Below are 25,534 nucleotides of genomic sequence, written 5' to 3' on the forward strand. Positions count from 1 at the left end.
CAGGCTTCGGCGCTGATTTTGAGCCCAAGTTCGACTCTCGGATCAGGCTGCAACAGAGCAACTGTTTTTTTCATTTTTTGGGGAAAAGATGATTTATTAGAACACCATACATGATGAAAACATCCAAAACCCAACGAGAAAGCCAGAAACAAGAATGTGATCTTAAAAACATCCGCTGCCTAAAATAACGAGGAGGAAAAAAAATATGAATGACTAGATCCAATGATAGAGCAATTGTAACCTCATTAAAATTTTGCCTTTAAAAACTTTCAAATTGAGAAAAATCCGATAAAAAAAAAGAGTACCACAATAAAACTTGCTCATCAACAACAACAACCAGACAAACGTGGGGCAATAAAGAATGAACAAATGTTGCACAAAGCGGCCCAACAAAGCCCAATCCACGAACAAAGGTAACTGCTCCAACGCAAATATGTCTTGGAACTGCCATTGTGCAAAACTGTCTTGTAATTTTATCTAATTGATCAAGGTCTATAAATACGGGTTTGGTTGAAACTTGGTTTGGTTATTGGATAGAGGAAGAAGAGCGGGTACCGGTAATCGAAGCACGTGAGTTCCCTAAACTTTTATCTAACAGAATTTTGGTTTTTTTTTCAGGGAATGGGTCTGTTGAAGTAGTGTTTTGTTTAAGGAAAATTTGCATTAATACTATTTGAATTTTTAGACTTGTGTGCGTTTTTACCTAAACTTTTAATTTCTACTATTAACCACTTGAACTTTATATAGTGTTGCAATGTACCACTTACGTCTAATTCCGTTAAACTGTCTGCTAAGTTTAATGGTATTTCAGTCAATTCCCTATAACAATAAAATTTAAATTTGTTAAAATGAACATAATCATGTTATTAAACAAATAATTAAAATAAAAAATAAAAAAACATAACCTCACTAGCCCCTTCCAACTCCAATTATGCTGCACTGCCATGACCCCCGTCCCCCACCTTCTACAACGTCTTCAACTTCCATCTCTCCCCCTTCTCTCTCTCTTTCTCCCAGTCTCTTTCTCCACTGAAGAAGAATATTATTCTTCTATAGCCGTATTGCAATTACTCTAAATACTTTTTGAAGGTTCATATGTCAAACAGCATATCTATCTTTTGATCAGTCAATTCTTCAACAATCTATATCAAATTTTGTTGGATTCGAAGGAGGGAAACAGTGGGAGAGGGAGAGAGAGGTATAAAGTAGGGTTTACGCAGAGGGTGGGGTAGGAGGGTAGGGAGGTAGTGGGTAGTGGGTAGTGGTGGAGAATTGGTGTTGGAAGATGCAGGAATAAAAATAAATAAAAAATTATAATTCTATTACCTTTAGAAATTTTAAATTTTTTAGTTATAAAAAATTGACCGAAATGCCATTATATTTAACGGAGTTAGACGTAAGTGGTACATTGCAACACCATATAAAGTGCAAGTAGTTAATAGTAGAAATTAAAAGTTCATGTGCTAATTTCGCACATGCCTAAAAGTTTATGTGGTATTTATGCAAATTTCCCTATGTTTAATAAGCTTAGTCCACTAAGGCTAATTAACAATTTTGGTCTTTGCAGTTGTGATGAAGTTACTTAAGACCCTCCATCACGAAGGCACATATGCATATCACAATAGTTTCTTACAACAATTAAGCATAATCTCAAATAAAGCTCAATATAGCCAAAATCTACGAGCCTAAATGAACCCTATGAAGGAAAGATTGTGTTTTTCTCAAAAACTTAGGTTCATTTAGGTATCTGGATAACAAAATTCATATATTATGCAACAGAAGACATTAAAGAAAATCCTATAGCCTAAAAACAAAACATTTCAAAGGATCTTAAGGTTCAAGTGGTTAAGGTGCATAGGAAAACAATTTTACAAGAAAGCAAAGAGAGAATGATAAAGAGGAACTCACCCTTGAAGCCTAACTTGAGTCTTACTCAAGTCTTCCACCAAGGTTTGGTGGTTGGACTCACTTTGTCCTTCTAGTTGCAAAGAAGTAACCTCCAATGGTCTCCACATCAAGCTTGATTTGGAAAGGAAGATGAGACACAAGGGGAGCTAGTAGTGCTAGCAACTCTCCCCTTGGTGGCCGGTTTTAGCTTGCCAAGGAGAGGAGAGATTTTGTTGATTTCTCTTTCTTCCTCCTTGAACTTCCACAACTAAAAACCCTAGAGAGAAATGAGAGAAGGAGATTCTTTTATAAAATCATAAGAGAGTATCCTTTAGCAAAAGAGTGAACAATTAAACCAAAACAACAATTCTGACAAATATCAATTGGATGATTTGCACCAAACTCTATCAAATATGATGGAGAACCAAATTTAGGAAATATCAACAGTTTAAGGAGAATGATTTGATTGAGAACATAGTCCGAAAGAGCTGATAGGGAACTTCAATTTAAGCATTGCTTAGAAGAAATCACCACAATGGACTTTTTATTCAATACACCTTAGTGGACTTAATCACTAACCCAAAAGAAAATGTAAATAAGATAGGATGGGGATAAGGGGCAATGACGCTTCTTCCTTATCCCTCATCTATTGAGTTTGGAGTTTTTCCTTGGGACTTACAAGGGAGAGAGTGAAGGAAATGTGATATATTTTGAAATTTTAATTTAAGCCACAACCTAGATTAACTATTCATTTAAGAAACGAAAGCTATTTAAGAAAGATTGAGCTTAAAATCAAAACTTTTCATCATTAGACTGTGTTAAATATTCCATAACTTTCTCTACCTCTGCTATTTAATGAGAGATGAGAACTTTTACCTTTGAAGCACCACCTTGAGGAATCTCAAGGTCTATCACCCAAGGGAGGGCCTTCTCCTTTAGTTCTCAAGAAATAGCCTAGAAAATGTGAGGCCTTTAAGTTCACCACACCAAGGAAATGATGAAAAAGATGAGTGAAACCTTGAGATGAATTAATGCTGGTGAACTCTCTTAAGGGGTGGTCGGTTTTGACTATGGAAGAGAAGAGCTTGATGGTTCTCTTCCTCTTCACACAAATAGCACAAAAACCCTAACTCTCCAAAGAGGCAAAATATGTATATAGCCCAATATGAAGGAGAGCTAAGTCTCCCTATAGGTAAAACCAGTCGTGGGTCTTTATCGAGCCTCTTGGGCTTATGTGGTCATCCTACTATGCCCACATGTCATAACTAGCCCAATGAGTCCAAGTCCAATGGGCCTTGAACCCAGTTTTGTAGTTTAGGCTCAAATTAATCTTTTTCCGCATTCTCTTAATTAATTTAATCTCTATTAAATTAATAAGTCAATGCTCATCATTATTTTTTCCTTCAATCCAACCTTATCGGTGTGCGATCCATTAGATTCTAATCGGCAAGGTAATGGGCAATCCAAAACTCTTTATTGATCGATTGTGAATTAAAACCCAATTTTAATTCTCTCTTTATGAGAACTTGATTGTGGTGTGTCCTTAGGGCTACCACAAACTGTGAGTAACGACTAGCAACATATCACGGTTATCCAAGCCAAGATAGAATGAGGTTGAGAGCCTATTCAGTTGAAATTACAAATGTAATACAGGCTTTCTCTATCTCAATGCTCTTGATCACACTTATTAGGGCACATAATTTATGTCAAGCCCCCTAATGTGAATTAGCTTATATGACTCATAAGAGCACGATTAGAATCATCATTCTCAATTTGGCTCAATGCTTTAGCCAAAACCTTCCAAGTCATATTGTCATAGCATTCTCCCTCTTTACTGAAAGTTGAGAGCCTTTGTTGTACACTTATCTGCCTTTATGGATTGATCATGAACCTCAACCATACCGTAGAGTCATGCCCTCAACCAAGCCACCTCCCGATTTGTAATGGGTTGTTTAAACCCCTGCTTAGTTTCTCAAAAAGTTGAGGGAAGCCAAAAGAATGGAATTTCTTAAAATTTTAGAATGTTTTCTTATCTGAGTTTTTAAAGATATTGTCTTTTTAACTCAATTATGACTGGTAATTATTTGTATTAGGCTCAATTGGGGAAATGCTAATTTAGTTTCTCTGAGGTCCTATCCATCAAATGATGTTAATTGGGAATTTTTAAGTTAATTCAAATTTTTTATTGATTTGAACAAGGTTTAAAGGTTTTTAAAAGACAAAAAAGTGGATAATGTTTATTGAACAGAAAATTTAACGGATTGGATTATATTTGCTAATTATTCTAAACACAAACTAAATTTACCAAATTAAAAACATATGAACTAAATTGGTCAACACAATAAAAGACAGGGTCATTTTAATATTTAAGCCTAACAATATGTAGGACCATTTACGTTACATCAACCTAATTCTGCATTATATAATTCATCCAACCACATTGTTGGCATTATATGTTAGTTAGAGAGAGAGAGAGAGAGAGAGAGAGAGAGAGAGAGAGAGAAGAAAAGGTTTGTGGTGAAGCAAACACAAGGCCAAAATTTGCAGAGTACGTACCCCACTTCTATTTGAGATCTTATCAACATGCATTATAAATCAACTCAGGTGCCATACCACCAATTTCATTCACTCTCTCTCTCTCTCTCTCTCTCTCTCTCTCTCTCTCTCTCTCTCTCTCTCATAATCAAGTTGCAGAACACTACTAGTACTACCAGTTTGATTGGTAGGACCACCACCACCTACTCTCCAATCTCCCACATCCACAATAATTTCATCATAATCAGATGCCAATACTTGTCTCCACTACTACTTCTTCCATCAATGTCTATGTCTTCAGAAATAACTTCAGCCCCACCCCCCTGCTTCCCTTGTGTTCTTCAAATGAACTCATATTGGAGTTCAATTAAGATTTTCAAGAATATTTTTAATGGAATATTAATTCAAGTTTAGTCCATACAATAATATTCTTGATCAATATCACCCACTAGCTTTCAGAAGCTGCCTCCAACAACATGAACAAGGTTTGCAGCTGCAAAACCCAAAATGGCCACTCCCATGCTCATAACCAGAAGCAGCAGCAACCTCATGATCAAGATCATCGTCAAGATGAAAACTTGTACTCCTCTTCGTCGTCGGATCTCAATTTAAGGAACATTTCAAAGCTTATCCTTCCTCCTTTGGGTGCTTCAAGCTACAACCAAACTCCAATTCACTCAAATGGCTGGATAATCTCCCCCATGGATTCAAGATACAGGTACAATAGTACTACACAACCACAATATCTTACCTTTTATTATTATTATTATTTTTTTAATACATAATTAATTAACTATGGAAAAAATTAGTGATTTCTTCTTCATATCCTTCTCTTTCTTTTTCTCCCTTTTTTTTTTATATATATTTTTTCTTGCTGAAGATGTAATACTTGACCCTTGAACTTAAATCTTTGTTTTGTTATACAAAATTATACGTAATATAATATGCATGTATCGGTAACCCTAGGAGCACATGAACAGGTATGAGACCTAATAATTAAGTGTTTTGCCCAACTCATAAGCTAGCAATTAGAGGTTAATCACCAATTTTAGGCGGCTAACTATAATCCACTAAATTCATTATCTCACCTCTTAATTAGTTAATTAATATACAATATTATGTAATTAACCATGGCTTCTTCTTCTTTTTTCTTCTTTTTTTCTAAACGCGCCTACACTATAAAGAAACTTTGAGATATCTTCCAATGTTGGGAAGAGAAATACAATTAAGCTAACAACTAGTTTGTGTATAACAAGATAATCGGGCTTTTCGACAATAATCGTCTATTTCAATATGTGATATTTAATTTTTTGGCTATGTATTAAGGTGTTGGGAGACATTTATGGTGCTTTTGGTGGCATACTCGGCGTGGGTTTACCCCTTTGAGGAGGCATTTCTCAACTCCTCTTCACACAGGCCACTATACCTAGCAGACAACGTGGTGGATCTATTTTTTGCCATCGATATCATCTTGACATTCTTCGTTGCATATATTGATCCAAGAACTCAGTTACTTGTTCATGACTCCAAAAGGATCGCTATGAGGTTAGTTCTTAGGCTTCTAGTTCAATTTCAATTACATTTATTAAATTCGCAAATGATTTTAAAAACAGTATTACAAAACGTCCATGAGGTGTACGAAAAATATCTGTGAAATAGGATTTTAATTAAAGAGGCGGCCACCGACATACAAATATTAATCTAGCCATATATCGCTTGTGCTAAAAACTTTAACACAAAACGCACACTTAGCTGAAATAAAAAGCACTACTATGCTTCAGATTAAAGCATTTGCAAATAGGATATCAAATTTGATTGAAACTTTGCCCCACTACAAGATTCTTATCTCAAAAAAAGTGAAAGCTTGAAAGACCCAAAAGAAAAAGGGGAAACACAAAATAGAAAAAAAGGCCTACTTTTTTCCTTTCAGGTTGTTTTATTATGACCGGAATATTTGTCACAACAACAATTGCGATGACATTCTCACTTTTTTTGTGGGAAACAAGAAAGTTCGATAAGAGTATCTCATGACTCATTTTGATGAGAGGATGACTTTTGAGTTATATTTGTTTATTTTATTTTTAATGTTAATTACATGTTCACATTGATGTGTGGTTTGTCCCTTAAACCACATCTTTTTAGAGAAGAATAATTTTTTGCTCTTGAAACTCCTCCTAAATTGGGAATATACACTTGTTCAAACATTAAAAAATAACACCGAGAGGCAACGACCCCCCCGACCCGAGTTCTAAATTTTTAATTTTTAATTTTTAATTTTTTCTTGATTGGGCTAAGTGTTAATTGTCTGGCCTCTTCTTTTAGGAGCTAAGCATTTTGATGAAGTTCAATCATACTCCCTGAGATTTGGTCTAATAATCAGACAATATAAATTTCATTTATTTCAGACTCGTTTGATAATCATTTCAATTTTAGGTTTTAGTTTTTATTTTTTGCTCTACAGTATAGGAAAAATGAGAATGAAAATGAGATGGAGAGAGAGGATCAAAGGGGAAGATGAGAAAGAGAAGTAACAAAAGTAAAAACCTATAAAAACATTTTGTTGAAATTAAATTAAATTAATTTAAATTTAATCATATGTGAACTGCCACCAATAGCCAAAGGGCATTACTGTCATTTAAATATTAAAAAAACACTTTTTATTTAGCCAATAAAATTTTAAAAAATGGTAAACAAATCATTTGCCATCACTGTTGGAACGTTAGGTTTGGGGATTGGGGAATGGTGGGTGTGGTGGTGGGATCGTCGTGAGGGGATTGGGTGACTGGGATAAGGATTCGTTGGTGGTGGCTAAGGTCGGTCGGTTTGTTTGTTTTAGTTTGTTTTTGGAATTTTTAAAATTTTTAGTTTTCTTTATTTCTAATCTTATTTTTATTTTCTCAATGGAGTATTTATTATTTTTTTTAATTTTCAAATGTTTATCAGTATTTTTAGCTCACTTCAAATATATAAAGAAAAAAAAATTAGGGACCTTAAATGTTTATTTATTTTTAATCTTAAATGAGTTTAACATGTTAATTTAATTTTGATTTAGGGGAAGGGGCGTATAATTCATCACGTTTTCTCAAGTTTGGTTTTCAAATTTATGTTTAATCAAGTGTTTCTTTTTTAATTTTTATAATGTTTATGATTTAATTTAATACTTTCAAATAGGATCTAACAACACATAGTCAACTCATGTGATTTGTGTTAAAATTATGGACATCAGAGGGTGTAAGTGAAATAAATGAAACATGTGGAGTTTGATTGTAATTAGACTAAAACTCATGGGGCATAACTAAAATTCTCTCCTAAATTGGCAAAAATCACCCTTAAAGTTCCTTGTTACACTATTAATACATTCATTTTCTGCTTAAAATTCATGTTGAATTCGAGCTGTGTTATCGTGTCATTTCAAACATTGGCACCCCTATATAAATCGTATGGCTCTATGTCTCTACGTCTCCATGTACTTAATTCAGTTTTAGAAAAATTAAGCATGTACTCAAGAAGGGAATTTAACTTTGAAATCATGATACCCTCCGCCTAATAACACCTAATTACAGGTGAGAGGTGTCACTGTAACGAGGTAGTAGTAGGCTTATTAGCAAACTTGACAAGCCCACGCTGAATAGGAAAATGAGGCAATGAAGACTGAATCTTATTGTTGGCTTAGGAAGTATACATATTTGGATTACTTCTCTTTTTCTTCTAATTCCCACCCCAAAAACTTACGTTCTCCGCTATCATATTCATATTTGACTGAAATTGAATTATTATTTCATCTTTTTTTTATTATATACAAATGATATTATCATATTAAGGAGGGGGAATTGGACTTAGGACCTTAGATGCTTGAATAAATACTCCTCTTGCATTATTACTTCATCCTTAAGGCACTGACACGACTGTTAATTTTTCATTTTGCTATTTATTTAGTGTTGATTGATTGTTACATTTTAATTAAGAGGTAAATGATGGATTTTGGCATAAAGATGAGTAATTATTGTTAAGTTAATAGGTACCTTTCAACTTGGTTTTTGATGGATTTGGCATCAACATTGCCATTTGAGGCACTTGGCAAAAACAAGTTGGGTGTTTCTTACTCTCTCTTAGGATTGCTCAGATTTTGGCGAATAAGACGAGCAAAGCAACTCTTCACAAGGTTGGTATATTATTCCTTGTGCATTTGTCTCCAATTCCATTATATGTTTTGCGACTCAAATTGCATGCATTATATCATCTTCCTTGGCAGACTTGAGAAGGACATCAGGTTTAGCTATTTTTGGGTGAGATGCGCCAGACTTTTGTCAGTAAGTAAAATTTTGCACCTAGTCCTTTTTATAGCATATACTTATTTACACTTGGGTATGTTTACTTACTCGTTGTAATGGGGATGTCATGAATTGGGGAAGTCGGGGATACGGGAGAGAATGAATAGGTAGGAGTTAACTCAGCTACCCACTCCCCTAATAGTCTAATTCATGAGTTTTCAAGTAGTAAATTAGGAAGTTTAGTGTGTAATTTATATAATTTTTTATTCCTCATATGTTAGTAAAATACATGAGAAGTCATTATCACCTTATAATTTATTTGATGAAAATCTAATGGCTTCAAACATCCTCGAGTAATACTTCTAGAAGATTCCTTTTTATGAATAGAGGACGAGAAATTCAAATTTAAGAAACTCTTAATTAAAACTGGTTGATTACTCCGCAAGAATGTTTAAGGTCCTCAAATGATATATAGGTGCTTGATAAGAAGTTACTTTAATTTTAAAAAAATTCCAGTTGAAAGTCTAAATTTTTTTTTTTCGTAAAGGAAGTGCCGGAAACAGCATGCAATTTAATTTAAGAGATTGATGAATTTTGCTTCCTATATACAGGTGACACTGTTTTCAATACACTGTGCTGGATGCCTCTACTACCTGCTAGCAGACCGATATCCACACCAAGGGAAGACATGGATTGGAGCTGTCATTCCAAATTTCAGAGAGACAAGCCTTCGGATCCGATACATTTCTGCTATTTACTGGTCCATAACCACCATGACCACTGTTGGTTATGGCGATATGCATGCAGTTAACACCATGGAAATGATCTTCATTATTTTCTACATGCTCTTTAACCTTGGCCTCACTGCTTACTTGATTGGCAACATGACAAACTTAGTAGTCGAAGGCACTCGTCGTACCATGGAATTTGTAAGTATTCTTCAAATTACCTACGCACTACATGTTATTGACCGACACTCTAAAAAAATTATCTTGTCCTCCTTTTCTTATTATCGAAGGAAACTGCACTCTGAGCTGTGCATGATGACTTTTTCGACGTACCAATAACAACTGTCTAAAATTGTATATCAATGATTTAATGTGCAGAGAAATAGCATTGAAGCAGCATCAAATTTTGTGTGCCGCAATCGCTTGCCTCCACGGTTGAAGGACCAAATATTGGCTTATATTTGCTTGAGATTTAAGGCTGAGAGCTTGAACCAGCAGCATATAATTGAACAACTACCCAAATCGATCACCAAAGGCATCTGCCAGCATTTGTTTTTGCCAACTGTGGAGAGAGTTTATTTTTTCAAGGATATCTCAAGGGAAACACTTCTACTTCTGGTAGGGTAACATACACTCTCTCTTCTTTTTCTTCTTTTTTATTTCTTTTTGTTCAAGGGAAACACACACACCGATCCCAGTTCCAGAATCAAGATCATTATTACATAGCTATATAAAGAAAAACAAGAAGAAGAAGAAGAAGAAGAAGAAGAAAAAGACCAATTACTTATTTGGGAAAAACATTTGTGCAAAGACAAAACTACTAACTGCTTAGACTTAATTTTCTTGCATCTCTTTCAAACAAGGGATTTATTGGTAATGTAGTTTTGGATGTGGATGTACAATTTCCTGCTAAAATAGTTGGACTGCAAATTAATGCATATTATAAAACTGTGAATAGAGTGTGAATTTGTACAAATTTTAAAACCTTGATGATGTCTTTTAACAATAAAACCACATTGATGATCAGGTTGCAAAGATGAAGGCAGAGTACATACCACCTAGAGAAGATGTTGTGCTGCAAAACGAAGTGCCGGATGACGTTTATATCATTGTTTCTGGAGAAGTGGAAATAATTGGTTGTGAGATGGAGAAAGAACTAGTTGCTGGGACTTTGAAATCTGGTGACATGTTTGGAGAAGTTGGTGCACTTTGTTGTAGAGAAGTTGGTGCCCTCTGTTGTAGGCCTCAAAGCTTCACGTACCGAACCAAAACACTGTCACAACTCTTGAGACTAAAAACCACTGCTCTGATTGAAGCAATGCAGACGAAACCAAAAGACAAACTACAAATGCTTAAAAACTTCAAACAGGTTGGTGAACATGGTACTCAAATTAAATCTTCTTTGTAATAATTCCATTATTATTTCTTTTAAGAAAAGGAAAAGAAAGAAATGACTTACAATCTGCAATATGTTCCATTGAAGCATCACAAAAAGCTGAGGGATCTGAAAATTGGAGAAATATTGGCTGAGAGTGGAGATGAAGAAGGTGACGCGAACATGGCATTCAACTTACTGACTGTTGCCAGCAAAGGCAATGCTGCTCTTCTTGATGAGCTCCTCAAGGCAAAGTTGGATCCTGACATCGGAGACTCCAAAGGAAGAACTCCTTTGGTATGCCTTTCTAGCCTCAAGTATTTAGTTTGTTTGTTAATGCCAGACGAAAACAAAGAAAAAAAAACAGAACAAGAAGAACAATATGGAGAAGATAATTCCCTTTTTACTTTAGAAAGTGAGCTAGTACTTCATCATTTTTTCTAATTTGAAAAGACTAATTGTTTCTTTTGAATGCATCAGCATGTAGCAGCATCAAATGGGCACGAAGAATGTGTCTTGGTACTCCTCAAGTATGGTTGTAACATACATGTAAGAGGTAATTAAAAATAATAAACACAATCTCCTTGGTACTGTTCTGTTCTTAAACCCATCATCTTATAATCTGTACATTGGCAGACATAAATGGCAACACAGCTTTATGGGATGCTATTGCATCGAAGCACCATTCCATATTCCGGATTCTCTATTACTGCGCTGCCATATCTGATCCATACACAGATGGCAATCTTCTATGCACGGCTGCCAAGAGAAATGATATGACTTTGATGGAGGAACTCTTGAAGCATGAGTTAAATGTTGACGCAAAGAATCATCTTGGGAAAACAGCAGTACAAATAGCCATGGAAGAAAACAATGCAGACATGGTCAATTTGCTAGTGATGAATGGAGCAGATGTAGCCAATACACACAACTTCTCATTTCCTTCAGAAACCTTGACTGAAATGCTACAAAAACGAGAGGTTGGACACCGTATTACAGTTCCAGACACTACACTAAATGAAGTGCCTTTGATGAGGAATGATGATGAGCAAAATCCTGACTGGAGAAAATCCAATGGAGTGAACTTTCCAAGAGTGAGCATATATAGAGGCCATCCTATAGTGAGGAGAAACACATGTTGCAGGGAAGCTGGTAGGTTAATTAGATTACCTAATTCGGTAGAGGAGCTCAAAAACATTGCAGGTACTTTCCTTAACACTATGCCTTTATCAATTGCTAAAAGATTGTGGCTTTTCTCAAAGTCAGGATACCTAGCAGAACATGGTAACGTACTGCATGATTTATTCACAAATTAGTGCTTATATATGCAGTGAAGATAGTACACAAACCCTTATAGTTTTAGTAGCACAAATTTTAGCCTATAGCATGTTTCTTGTTTTAAAAGATTGCATCTTTTACCACATTTTTCTTATCGAAGCGATTAAGGCAGTTTTGAAATTTTATCCTGTGTATATTTGATTTTGTGGTAGCTATGGATGCTTAGAATTCCTTACACAAATTGGAATTAATATATATTTGAAGAACGTTGTAAGAATTTCTAATATCTTTCATCATCTTAAACAGGTGAAAAGTTTGGATTTGATTCAAGAAATGTATTGGTAACTGATGAAGGAGGAGCAGAAATTGACTCCATTGAAGTGATCAGAGATAATGACAAGCTTTTCGTATTTGAAGACCCAAAGTCTATCAAAAGCTGAAAAATCCTCAATCTCCTGAAGCATTATACTTAACCTTGAGGAAGGAAAGAAAGAATCGCACTTTTCTTCATGCAAATCTCTTGTAAAGATTCCTCTTAGAATGTACACTTAAATCTTGCATAATCAAAGGGTTCCTCTTGTGAGACTATGAGTCTGAGTTTAATTTTTATGCACAATGTAATACATAAGGCTAGGGCGGGCTCTAGCCTAGCGCAAAGTTTGGGAAAAAGAACTCTAGTATTAATTTTTAGGCCTGACAACCCATTTCACAGAAAATTAGTCTATCTCGTAATCAGTTGAAGCTTCAGAGTGTTGAGATACATGACTTCTTGCTTGGCAGTTTTCTTGGGATCAAATCTCTTTGGTGCAGATATCTTCTCACCACGATTCTGAGAAGCATTCACAATATGGAGCTGAATCTAGCATACCAGTAACCTATAGTCTCAGATTCATCCATCCTAAGACTTTCAAACTGTGACGTGATCATGCCTCTTTGATGTCCCACAATTCTGTATAAAGTTGAACTGTTCATTGGATACAATTATGAATAAGGCATTTCGTTCTTTTATATTGGCATTGCTGTGAGTGGCATACTCCAGTATCCATTCTAAATAAGGCGGAGCGGAGGTACATTCTTCTCATGTCGGAAACTTGACAAAATAAAAAATGATATATAATGAGTGGTTCCACTATTAATAACATCGAGGCCTTTTCCTTATCAGTGACCGTGATACAAATTTAGAGCACAAAATCTCTCTAGATATTGTAGGAGCTTGGCTCTGATAGTAGTTGTAAGTAATGGATGGATCAATACCCCTTGAGCCTATGAGGGGGATGAATAGGCTCTTACACAAAAACAGAACAGTTTTAAACTAGTTAGCAGGTGTTCAAACAAAGAGGCATTTTGACAATTGTTGGAACAAATAGCTCTACTATAACAGGATATCTTTCTGAACCAAGATTCTCACAAATCTAAACAGGTAGATATAACTGTGAATGGATCAATATGAAGTTCATCATCATGATCAACGGTAAATCGAGAAATATAGAACATAACTACTGTACACAAGAAGATCTGGTCACCCATATTACTTGGTTTTGAACCCTAGCTACACCTTTTTTTCTAGAGGAAAAGGGATTTCATTCATAATCCAATAGTTTCATACAAAAGATCAGCATGAACAGTGGTCACGTTAAAACCTTCCTAGGAAAATCACGTGGGAAAAACCTTAGGGTAGAAAAAAGTACCACGCATGCCATGGACTAACAGAAGAGTCCAAAACAGAACCAAACAGAGACCACTACAATAAACAGAACCAACACCACGCTACTAAAAAACCAACATAAGAGACCCCGTAGAAGAGCACACCAACGCATCCCAAACTGTCAAAGAATGCCTTCTATGAGAACAATCATAGTCCTTTATACGTCGCAAGAGTTGTTCTGCAAGCCAAGGGTCAGAGACACAAAAACACACCAAGAAGAGAACGCAAAGGAGGCAACAAAAAAGGACCCCACAAAAGCACACTAACTTATCCCATAGCCTATCAAAGAAAACCTCCTATGATGACAATCATAGTCCTTCGTACAGCGTAGGAAGTAATCAGCACGCAAAGAGTCAACAACAGGAGAAGAATCACAATGAGCGAAACAAAGAAGACAAATGAAGAGAAACTCTCAAGAAGCACACCAATGCTTCCCATAACTGTCAAAGAAAACCTCCTATGAGAACAATCATAGTCCTTGAACCCTAGCTACAACTTAAAAGGCTATACCTGCTAGGCTTTTGCTCCTTTTGTGCATGGTCCATCCTAGGAACGACCTATCACTTTAGAATCATTTGAGACATGTGCAAGCTTTATAATATTCCGTTCCATAATCAATTTAGAATGTTGGGTACCAAAAGAGAAACAAATCTGTGTTTTGAACATAAAACTAGTCTCGATACACAAAATCCATTCATCCATTTCCTTTTCAAAAGTGCCAAACAAAAATAAAATACAGCTTAAGTAGGAAAAGAAAACAAAAAAGGTGCCATGTTGGGAGGTGTAGAAAAATGGGGAAGAGAAGAGGTAAAGAAGCCAAGAGCACTCAATCCAAAAGAGAACCAAATCAAAATGGAAGAATGTGGAGAAGGATCTCATTCAAAGTGGTCAAACTTTACAGCGTAGGAAGCACAATCCAACATCTTGTGTGATAAAGAGCTTGAACATTTTGGCTTGCTTTTTTTTTTTTTTTTTTTTTGGGGTTATCTTTTCATATCCTGCCTATGACATTATGGCCGGACCAAAACATAAAGCCTTACGAAGGTTACAAGAAAAGAAGAAAAACCTACAACATAACCTTTCTTGTTAATTTGAAAGAAGATGAGGGTGAGAAAGTTAGGAAGGTTGATAAAAACAAATAAAATCTAGAATGAAATCAAGTAAGAAAAAGTAAAATGAAGAGAAGTTGACAAACATACTCCTTAGTTTTCTCTTTCTATCTTTCTCTCTCTACATATTTCTTTAGTTATTATATGCCCACTTAACCATGAAGCAGAAGATATTCCCAATCATCCCCTCCACTCAACCCTGTAGGAAACACCCATAATTTCACCAAACAACATTATTAACCTATAGAAACTTGAGCTCTTGAAGCAACCCACTTCTTTCATTGCTTATAATTTTCTTCTTCTTAAAAAATATACCTATAAATGTCCGTCATACTCTCACCACCATACCAATATCCTTTCTTTTTCTTTATCATCTTTATTCCATGATGGATCCTTCATGCACCTCAACTTCTGTCAGTGGCTTCTACAACTTTCTCACTCATGAACTCAACAATCTTGATCAATCTTTCCTCTCCCATAGTTTCATGTCAATCCAATTCCTTCAGAAGGTACTCTCATCTCTCAAGTCCTTCCATTCTCAGTTGACCACTTTGGTTCAAAAGCTTCACTTACCCATAGGAGAGAAGTGGCTCGATGAGTACATGGATGAAAGCTCCAGGCTCTGGGAAGCTTGCAATGTTCTTAAATTAGGAGTCTCTTGCATGGAAAATGTTTTCGCAGCTGGAGCCAATGTCCTGTCCTCCACAGATGAGTTCCACTACTACTTGAATGAACAAACTTCTAACCAGGTTAGTACAATGTAGTCAATTTAAATTTTATAAAAAAATTAAAAAAAATTATTCCACTACATATACATATAGGAAACATATGCATGGGTAGTGCTGTCTTACATATTCATGTTGCCAGACATGCTTATGTTGTTAAAATGTGAATCTGAACGATGTATATGAATCAACCTAATGCTCACTTTTTTGCCTAGGTTATCCGGGCAGTAAGTGCATACCAAATGGAAATTATTGGTTTGGAACATGATAATAAGGCCTTGATGGAAACAAGAGTTGAGCAGCTATCACTACGCATCAATGAAAACATTGTCTCAATGGGGTCCAAGTTCAATGGGTTCAGTGGCTTTCGTGGCGTCATGTATGCAATGAGGAACGTTAGCTCATTGCTTTTGATGATCCTGCTAAGCGGGATTGTATATTATTTGCCAGGATCAAGTTTTCAAGAGGAAGGAGGGCTGGAAGGCAGTGTGATATTTGGCTCAAATTTCATGGTTTCAGTAGCGAGATTGCAGCGAAGAGTGGCGAATGTGTTCGAGCAGATCCCAGGGCCGCCTCATGGATTGCTTCTTCATGAGTTCCGGGAAACGAAATCTTTGATGGAGGAGGTGAGAGGTGAGTTGGAGAGAATGGTGGAGCATGAAGCAGAGATTCATGATATCCAAGATAGTGTCGACAAGTTGAAAAGTTGCTTTGGGTTGTTGAGAAGTGGGGTTGAGGCTATAATTGAGCAGCTTGATGACTTCTTTGATGAAATAGTGGAGGGAAGGAAGAAGCTTTTGGACATGTGCACTCATAGGTAGACAAAGAGTACGTTGGACGTGATCAGCCTAACCTAGGTGGGGAACATATGGAAACAAAAGAAAAAGGAAATGATAAAGAGACCGAAGGGTAATCAGCATTGAAAAAACATATTTTGTTGAACTTGGATATGAGCTCCTTGATTGTAATCATTTATTTCCAAGTAGTCTATATAAGGGGAGATTTAAACTTTAAATAGTTGTTAGAATGTGGCCCAATATGATTTAAACTACTCATGCACCTATTTCGTTTCCCATGTACATAAATAGTATGAGCACGCCTCCGCACGTGTGAATCAAGCTAAACACGTAGAGAACACATACTATGGTTTTGATACTCAAAACCAAAATTAATTAGCAATAAGTGAAGATACTCAAAATCATTTAAACTACTACTAGTGCACGGGTTTCATTTACTCTTAACAATAGTTAAACACAAAAGTTCATATTATTATTAAGGGAAAGGATTTAGATACTATAAGTTGTCACCAATTTCTTTTGTTGTTTTCTTTTCCCTTCTTCTTTATGCTTTTTATGCTTTCTTTTCCTTTTTGTACGGTGGCAACAGCAATAAATAGTAATGAAGCACTGAGAGAGCATTTTCTCAAGAAACCCAAAAGGGGAAAATTCTTACACGAAAAGAGCATGTGATTCTTGCTTTGAAGATAAGCAATATACTATTGAAAGATAAAAACATGAAGAATATTTAGGTCACCATTAGCCTAATGAAAAAAAGCAAGATTTTCCCATCCTAAAGGTATATTCATCTCCTATAGCGACCAAAAAGATAATACATGATAAAATGATAATGATGCTTCTTGTTTCCCACAAGACCAAGAAGCTATGCAGAAATTTCAAGTTATATACATGCTTGAAGTTGATGAGAAATTGAGAATCTTTGTTAGGAAATCACACCATTAATCTACTAGATTGAACAAGTGCAAAATAATATAAGCACGATCAACAAACACAAAAGTACAGAAATTACAACCACCTCAGGTTGTGGTTTGTTTTAACTCATTCGATCTTGGCTCGTAAAAGAAACTAGCCAAATTAAGCCATAGCTCCATGAACAAACTTGAGCTTAGCTTGGCTCAGTTCATTTACACTACTAACTAGGGTAGACCTCATCATTTGGGCCGTGGGCTCATAGGCCGATGGGGGCCCGCCTGGCCCATTGGAAAAAAGTCTGATCCGGCCCGTTATGGGTTTTGAGATGGTCCGGCTTGCCTTGAGCCGGGCTAGGCTTGGGCTTGGGTGTCTGAAGCCTGGCTCGGCCCATAAGCCAGGCCTGATTAAGCCCAAGAAAGCCCGGCCCTACCCGCCCACAAAAGCCTGGCCTGTTAAGCCTGCATACATATATAATTATGTATAAATAAGAGTTTAAGTTTAGGATTATATCACTTAAATCACATATATAATTTGTTTCATTTCATTTACTTTTATTTACTCATTCCTAGTTTATAATTGGATGATTAACACATTAATTTGTGTCAATTATTAATTCAACAATTATATATATATAAATAAGATGAACAACATATCACATCACCAAATATAATTATATCACGAAACATAATCGTACCACCAAATATAATCATGCTTTTCTTGAACACATCACCAAATATTTGCATATTTATTCATACCATCCTTTAAAAAAATATTTTTTTGATACTTATTATTTTTTAAAATTATTTCTTAAAACGTATTACGATCTAATTATGTAATAACCTCAAAAATAATACTTGGTTTTATTATTTTTGTGAAAAATCTTATAAGTTGTATGACTTTATTGAGTGTTTTATGAAGTTGGTTTGATGTGAAAATATTGTAATTAAGTGAGTTTAATCTCAAATTTGGACTAAAATGCCCTTATTATTAAGTTTATGATTTTTTTTTAATGAAATAGGGCCCGTTTAGGCCAGGCCAAATGGGCTTCCTCAAGCCTGTCTCATGAGTCGGGCTTGGGCTTTAAATTTTCTAAAAAAATCCGACCCGATATTTTCTCTCTCCTCTTTAAAGCCCGGCCCGGCCCATTGACGAGCCCTAAACTGGAGTGACCAAGTGGGGAGGTGGGGAAGGAGAACCTGGGGAGTTTTTTTTTTTTATTTCTTGAATGTTCTTAGTTTTATACATAAATTCAATCTTTTTAAGCAGCAATTTTTTATTATTTTTTTCTTTTGCACATGTGTCATACATATAAGGAACAAAATGAGTCTCTTGCGTGCCAAGTCAGCATCTTGAACAGAAATTCTAACGAACTTGAGTAAAGCAGGACATCAATATCACTTCTAGTTCTAGGGAATAAAATGAGATTCATGACATCTTTCTGAGGACTAGAGTAATTGCCTTTGGAAAGATGAGATGGTTGAGTTGGACGTTACTCAAAAATATTGTAACTAGGCATATCTAGGATCCAAAATTGCCTTAACAAAAACAATTAAGAACTAAGGAAATTATTAGACCTCATGCACATGATCTTGCATACTGCAAACGCCTGCTGGACCAAAAACGAACCAACTCTTTCAACCGCATGTAAACTCCATGGTGCAGAATACAAAAAAGCATAAACTTACTTCCCTGCAAGAACAAAAGGCATATTGCTTAATAGAAGAAAAACTTCAAAAAGATTGTGCACAAAAAAAGCCTGCTCCAATTGGTCTAGAGACATGAAGTAATATGCGAAAAATAGGTCTCCTTGCGGCTTAGTGAGTATGCAACAGAACAAGGAAAACTGGACATATGAAATCGTATTTCTTTTTCTAAGGGCAGTGAAAATCAGAGAATAATGTAGATTATAAATTTGCAACCTACCTCTAGCATATAGAGCTAAAACTCGAGAACTTTCAGACAGGAATTAGAAAGTCACCCCATAGGATTTTCTGTTTTTCTTTTTTTTCACTAAAGGGTTGCTCAAAACAAAGACAAGGCTAATCAAAATTGATGTAATATGTCTGAGGTACCTCCAAATATCTCAGCGCCTTTGGGTTTTTCCAATTGATCGTTTTCCAGAGAACAAGTGCTTTGGTTTTAAAGTGGGAATCACTCTATCTGCCTCTCCGCAGCGAGCATCCTTGTTTCTCTTCTTAACAGATTTTTTGGCCTTTCTTAGCGCCTGGGACTTTTGAGAAGAGTCCTTGAAGCCCTCACCAGGGACAACTTCACTTGGAGGCCTTGATCTTGACCTCGAACGGGATCTAGAAATCATTCGCAGCTTCTTGTTGGGTGTATCCACATCCATATCCATGGCATCCCCAAAGCCAGGATCACCCCTGTCAACTGATCTCTCCCTCTTCCGGCCCCTCCTAGGGACAGATCTGCTGCGGGCTCGGTTAATTGCCATTCTAGCATCAAGCCCCAAATCTGATAGCTGCCTCCCCATTCTCTTTGACGTGAACTTCCTGTCCTTGTCAAATTTCCTTGGTACAGTTGGTCTACTCTCAGCCGTACTTTTCTTCATCCTATGTTGTTGAATGAGCAAGCTTTTCTTTTTCCTTATCTCGACCAATGTCTTTTGCTCTTCTGGAGTCAATTCCATGTCATCCATCTCAAACTCATCATCGCCCTCCTCTGCCTCTCGTTTCAACTCCTCAAGCCTATGCACAATGTCAGGATCAACAAAGTCATACACATTGTGCCCATCAAGAATTTCTGGCATGACATCCTCTTTCCATTCATCATTAGCTAAGATATAATTCTTCTTCAAATTAGCAGAGTACACACCTGCACCACCATTCTCATTCTCCAAATCCTTTTCCGTGTTTCTCTTTTCCTTGTCCCCTGCTTGCTTGGCCTTAGCTTCTGGAACTGATTGAGGTATACATGGAGGCCTTTCCTTCTGGTCACGTGGCTGTGGCATTGCAACATGAAAACGATTTACGAAGTCATTTATCTTTTGGGATTTCATCTTCAAATCCACTCTCTGATTCAATAACCTCTCACAAGCTGTATTCTTTACAGAAATCACCCCATCCTCAGTCAAAGTGCTCATGGTTAAGAGTACCCCCTCATCACTTGTAGCCTCACCTCCTAGACCAATCACTGTCTTCATTGCTTCAGATTTCATCTCCATAACCAACTTCATGTCTTCCTCAGATATACCCTCCAATGGCTGCAAATCAGTCTTGTTGCAGACTATTATCAATGGTTTGTTCATAAATAGAGATTTAATGCTGTGAAACAGAGCTGCCTGCTGGGCAATGCTGTACCCACAAGACCCCGAGATGTCCAAGAAGAACAACACAGCAGCAGCTCTCAAATGCGCCAACGCTGTGATGCTGCACATCTCAATAATGTTACGATCTTCAAATGGTCGGTCCAAAATCCCTGGTGTATCAATTACCTGGTACCTCAAGAATTTGTAATCTGTTTGTCCCACAAAGAGTGACTTTGTGGTAAAAGCATACGGCTGGACATCCACATCAGCCCTAGTGATCTTGTTAATGAATGAGCTCTTTCCAACATTCGGATAGCCACAAATCAGTATAGTATGGATATTTGGGTCAATTGAAGGTAGTCTTGATATGTGTTGCCTAATCTGTTCTAGGTAAGCTAAACTAGGGCCAATCCTCTTTACAACCGTGCACATGCGACCAAGAGCAGCAACCTTGAGACACTTACAGCGGTAAAGTGAATCACCATACTTCAACAATTTCATATAATCATTAGAAATCTTTCCAATAAGGTTCCTTGCAGTATTGACTTGACCAAGTGCAAGCTTGTAGTGGTCTTTGTTGTAGAGAACATGAAGGAGGTCACCATAGAATGGGTGCACATCATCCAACCTGGGAAACCCATCAATGATTGTAGAGAGCTTCTCATGAAAATTCTGTTCGGTACATTTGACTTTTCGCATATAGAACTTCCGGAGGCTGGAAATGGCAGAACCCTTGTGGACTACGGTTGGGGTCTGTCGCTGGGTGCGAGATAGGATAATGTCAATGAAGTCCTTCCTATTTGGTACCACAGGCATCTTCTTGAAATTATATTGCACCATGTTTACTTATATTAGTCTGTCTGTCTACACAAAAACAGAATCAAGTTAACATCTACCATTTATCTTTGGACTGAAACATGAAGGTACCATAAAATACACTAAAAGTACCAAACCCAAGTACCCAAACAAACTCAAACATAATTCAACATTAAAACATCTAGTATCTTCATTCACTACTTAAAAAAACACAATTCACTTGTCAACCAAAAATTGTATTAGCTGCACCAACTGTAACACCACAGACAAAAATGAATAGATCATCAAGACTAGAGTCTTTCTGCTTTAAAAATATTTGAGGACAGGATATAGGAGCCAACAACCCTTAACTTCAATAACGCATTTGGAAATACCTACGAGAAGGTGCCATACAAAACTACAAAATTACCATTAGCATGGAATCTATAAGCAGCAACAACTAAACAGTCAATCCTACACAGAATATTCAACAATCAATTTCTTCACAAAACTCAATCTCATGATGAAAAAGAAAAACGAATTACTGTAACCAGCAATCCCACACAATTGTTGATGACACGCGAAAATAAGATGCAAACTGGATTAATTATCAATAGAAAAAAAAAACAATTTAAACAAATAATTGTTGAGTTGCTTAATTAGAGAGGTGTTCCAATGATTAGCTGAGATTTTTGTTAGTCTCGGAATCACATATACAGCTAAAGTCAATTAAGTATTCACATGTGTGATGATATATTTATGAGTCTTTGAGTGAAACAAGAAGAAATCTGAACAAAAGTTGTGTGTTTAAATGGACTAAATACAGAGCCACCAAGCCCAGCAAAAAGCAAGCTGCAACCAAATTGAAAACTGAAAATGAAACACAGAATCCTAAGTTACAAGAAATTTGCCTCAACTTCGCTGGAACCTTCCACTTCCGAAATCACCATAACCAAGGAGGACAAAGACTTGGCAGGCGACGATAATCAGAAGAAAAAAATGCTAACAAAATGAAGATTTACCTTACAACTTTGGAGAGAGCGTCGGAATAGAGTGCATGAAAATTCAGAGACTCAAAAGAGGAGCGGCAGCACTGAGGCGTGTAAAAGGTTTTCGACGTGACAATCATACGTAACGTGGTGTAATATGTATATTTATTTATTAGGGCTCGTCAATAGTTGGGGCCAGGCCGGGCATTTTCAGACTTGAGGAAATAAACGGCGGGGGTCGAGCCGGCCCATGGGCTAGGCTTTCACGGGCCTAAATGGTAAAATTATAACTCAGAAGTAGCAGTGGAAGAAGAATATAGCTATGCCTTTTTCAAGCCTTGCATAGAGAAATTTCTCATAATAAGGACAACTATAGAACCAGGAGCTTGGCTCAGAGAAATTTATCATAATAAGGACAACTGTAGCACCAGGAGCTTGGCTCAAAGTAGTTGAAGTTACAATTGAAGTTTGCACATTTTAACCCACATCAGACATTACACTCTTCTATAGATATCAAATAACATAAACAATAAAGTTTGTAAAGTTAAAAGTTTTGAGTCAATGGTTAATTGATCAATGCCCATCATCTTTAACCATTCACAAATTGCAAATAATTTAAACCTAGAGTTCTGATAGATTCATATTTTGCATATATAATCTATCTTTATTTGCATTGTTTTCATGTGAAATTGGTTAGTTTAATGCGTTTGGTGAAGATTTTGTAGGAAATCATACCTAGCAAGGCTTTGGAGCAAATTGTGGGTATCGGCTGGACCCTTGAGAATACTTTCCTATTTTCCCTTTAAAACCCCAAAGCAAATTCCCTCTTTGACTAAGCCGCATGTTACTTCCTTTTGAGAATAGGTCTTAGTTTTTCTAATATTCCTATTTTTCCTTTCCTTCCTAAATAAATATTATCTTCCTTATTTTTGGAGGAGTCCCTTGGCCTATAAATACAAAGCGTTAACCTAATAGCCAGGGCATCTTTTTCCACCATCGTCTTCTCTACCATATTTTTCCACCAACTTTCATTCAACCAGAGAAATATCAGAGGAAGCCAAGAATTTGCTGCTGCATTATTTGAGGAGCTTTTGAAGGTGTTCCTGTGAAGATTCTGAAGATCAAGTCCATCGGCCAAATTGGTTTTATGACAATAATTCTCTTGTTTATATTTTCTTCTGTCATGAACTAATTTCCCTTGCTAGGGCTACGATGTAGCCTAACCTTGAATACTTAATTTCTATCGTTATATTAATTTCTGATTATTATCTCATGTTGAGTATTTGTTACTGTTCTTAATGATTTAAATATCTAGCTAATATTTAATTGATGATCCAAGCGGAGACCGAGAGGAGATGTTTGGTGTTTGCTTCTTGTAACAAATACCATGACTTGAATGAGTGCCCGAGAGGGACTAACATGACTCATGCAGTTTTCTTGTAGGTTCTCATAGAACTTAATTGGTTTTTGGTTTTCTAAATCCGTTGCTCGAGAGAGAATTGGTTGTTAATTGAGAATACTTTTGGTTGAGCCCGAGAGGGGATATCGAATGAATTAGGAGAAACCAACTGTCAACATGGATAGTAATTAGGGTTAATTGGCTATAAGAATTAAGTAGAATTGGTTATGGTGAAGTCGGATGCTCTAGTGTCTCATCATCTTAATTTTCTATTGTTAATTAAATTGTTATTTTTCATAATTGTTTTAGTTTTCTTAAAATTAATCAATCTTCTTAATCAACTGTTCAAATAAACTTATGCATTAATCATAATTGGTAGTTAATAGGAAATTACAGTCTTCGTGGGAACGACACTCTACTTATTCCTATATTACTTGTATGGATTGTGCGCTTGCAATAATTTCACAACAAGTTCATAATAGTAGCAAAGCAACTGGACTTTACCAAGCGTGTTTCTGTGCCTGATGGATAGGTCGAGTGAGAGCAGCTAGGTCTTAGAGATTGAGTGAGACCGGCTATGTTATATGAGCGTGTTTCCATGCCTAATGGCAAATGCCTTTTTTTTTTAATCGAGCTATTAGGCTTGGAACGGGACTTTACTAAACCAACAGCTCTAAAACGAGTTGTTACTAGCCTTAATCCCAATCCCAGTTATATTTATATATTATAATATGATATATATATATATAGTCCTGATCTCTTGGACCACAAGAGTCCAAGAGATTGTGGTCACTCACCGTTGGATATTAATCTAATGGTTCAAAAAAGTTTCTTAAAAGGAGTTCAAGATTGAGTGAACCGTTGAATTTACATTCAGCGGTGAGTGACCACAAATCTCTTGGACTCCTGTGGTCCAAGAGATCGGAACTGTATATATATATATATATATATATATGTATATGGACTTGTTGGCTGGGCTTTCATGGGCTCGAAAGGGCTATACCTATGGGCCGAGCTGGGCTTTAAGCACACAACCCAAGCTCAGCCCACTAAACAACGGGACGGGACGACCCATGACCTATACACGGGTCCACATCGGCCCATGGACTCGCAAGCCAAATGCCGACCCCTACTTGCACTTATGTCGAGTTTCGTTTTGGTCATCTACTCTTTTTTTCACGCCAATTATCCTCTAATTTCCTATTTTGTGTCAAATTCATCCTACCGTCATATTACATCAATTTAAATACTAAAATCGTAAATTTGAACTAAAATATTCAAAAAGTAATTAAAGATTAAAATAAAATGTCTTTAAAAAATGAAAACTGAAAAAATTAAAAGAAAAAAATTTGAAGCCTAAACCCTAAGCCCTATCGAGAAGCACAACTAAATTTATACAAAAATATGAAAGTGCTCTACATGTATAGCCAAATTCATGATGTCCATTGACGTGAGATTCTAGTATGGTGAATGTTAAGACTTTGGATGTCAAAGTCTAGAGCCACGATGGATGTGCTCTAGGGAGCAGTGGCAAGGGTGAAACACGTCGCCTAAGTGGCGTTGGTATGACACATACATACCCACAATACTCTGGTGCCTGAGTTAGAAGAGATTTTTGAGTGTGTTTGGGCAGAGTGATGAGACATTTGGTCTTGCCCAAGTAGCAGATTAGACGTCTCCAATTTGTCCAAACTGGCCGATCAAATCCAATTCAATTCAATTTTATTTTGATTATTTGACAATTACTTTACTAATTTTTGAAAC

General features: G+C 36.4%; 3 protein-coding genes across 4 annotated transcripts; 2 read left to right on the top strand and 1 right to left on the bottom strand.

Moving 5' to 3' along the window:
* On the top strand, positions 4,346 to 12,830 carry LOC18789204 (potassium channel AKT2/3). Its single transcript, XM_007225223.2, has 11 exons — positions 4,346 to 5,140; positions 5,749 to 5,967; positions 8,441 to 8,584; positions 8,675 to 8,732; positions 9,305 to 9,622; positions 9,800 to 10,039; positions 10,449 to 10,790; positions 10,905 to 11,093; positions 11,277 to 11,352; positions 11,433 to 11,999; positions 12,381 to 12,830. The coding sequence occupies exons 1-11, from the start codon at positions 4,899 to 4,901 to the stop codon at positions 12,512 to 12,514; spliced, it is 2,529 nt and encodes an 842-aa protein (XP_007225285.1). The 5' UTR covers positions 4,346 to 4,898; the 3' UTR covers positions 12,515 to 12,830.
* Positions 14,375 to 16,628, top strand: LOC18790859. The gene is made up of 2 exons (XM_007222661.2): positions 14,375 to 15,637; positions 15,829 to 16,628. Exons 1-2 carry the CDS (start codon positions 15,272 to 15,274, stop codon positions 16,432 to 16,434), a joined length of 972 nt encoding a protein of 323 aa, XP_007222723.2. The 5' UTR covers positions 14,375 to 15,271; the 3' UTR covers positions 16,435 to 16,628.
* LOC18788580 (nucleolar GTP-binding protein 1) lies at positions 18,632 to 22,491 on the bottom strand. 2 transcript variants are annotated; one of them, XM_020562419.1, is made up of 3 exons: positions 22,405 to 22,491; positions 19,395 to 21,451; positions 18,632 to 19,011 (listed from the first exon to the last, which is right to left on the bottom strand). In XM_020562419.1, exon 2 carries the CDS (start codon positions 21,425 to 21,427, stop codon positions 19,406 to 19,408), a length of 2,022 nt encoding a protein of 673 aa, XP_020418008.1. In that variant the 5' UTR covers positions 21,428 to 21,451; positions 22,405 to 22,491; the 3' UTR covers positions 18,632 to 19,011; positions 19,395 to 19,405. The 2 variants fall into 2 exon arrangements, with proteins under 2 accessions (XP_020418008.1, XP_007224450.1); XM_007224388.2 differs by having other exon boundaries at positions 19,395 to 21,447; positions 22,405 to 22,485.

Source organism: Prunus persica, chromosome G1 (assembly GCF_000346465.2).
Source record: "Prunus persica cultivar Lovell chromosome G1, Prunus_persica_NCBIv2, whole genome shotgun sequence".
NCBI classification, from domain to species: domain Eukaryota; kingdom Viridiplantae; phylum Streptophyta; class Magnoliopsida; order Rosales; family Rosaceae; genus Prunus; species Prunus persica.

What these genes read in the sequence shown, in the direction of transcription:
- LOC18788580 (XM_020562419.1), bottom strand. Translation starts at nt 21,427, where the DNA reads ATGGTGCAATATAATTTCAAGAAGATGCCTGTGGTACCAAATAGGAAG.
- LOC18789204 (XM_007225223.2), top strand. Translation starts at nt 4,899, where the DNA reads ATGAACAAGGTTTGCAGCTGCAAAACCCAAAATGGCCACTCCCATGCT. An exon ending in GGGAAACACTTCTACTTCTG is followed by an intron (nt 10,040 to 10,448) that starts GTAGGGTAACAT and finishes ATTGATGATCAG; the next exon opens with GTTGCAAAGATGAAGGCAGA. An exon ending in GGAGCTCAAAAACATTGCAG is followed by an intron (nt 12,000 to 12,380) that starts GTACTTTCCTTA and finishes CATCTTAAACAG; the next exon opens with GTGAAAAGTTTGGATTTGAT.
- LOC18790859 (XM_007222661.2), top strand. Translation starts at nt 15,272, where the DNA reads ATGATGGATCCTTCATGCACCTCAACTTCTGTCAGTGGCTTCTACAAC. An exon ending in ATGAACAAACTTCTAACCAG is followed by an intron (nt 15,638 to 15,828) that starts GTTAGTACAATG and finishes TTTTTTGCCTAG; the next exon opens with GTTATCCGGGCAGTAAGTGC.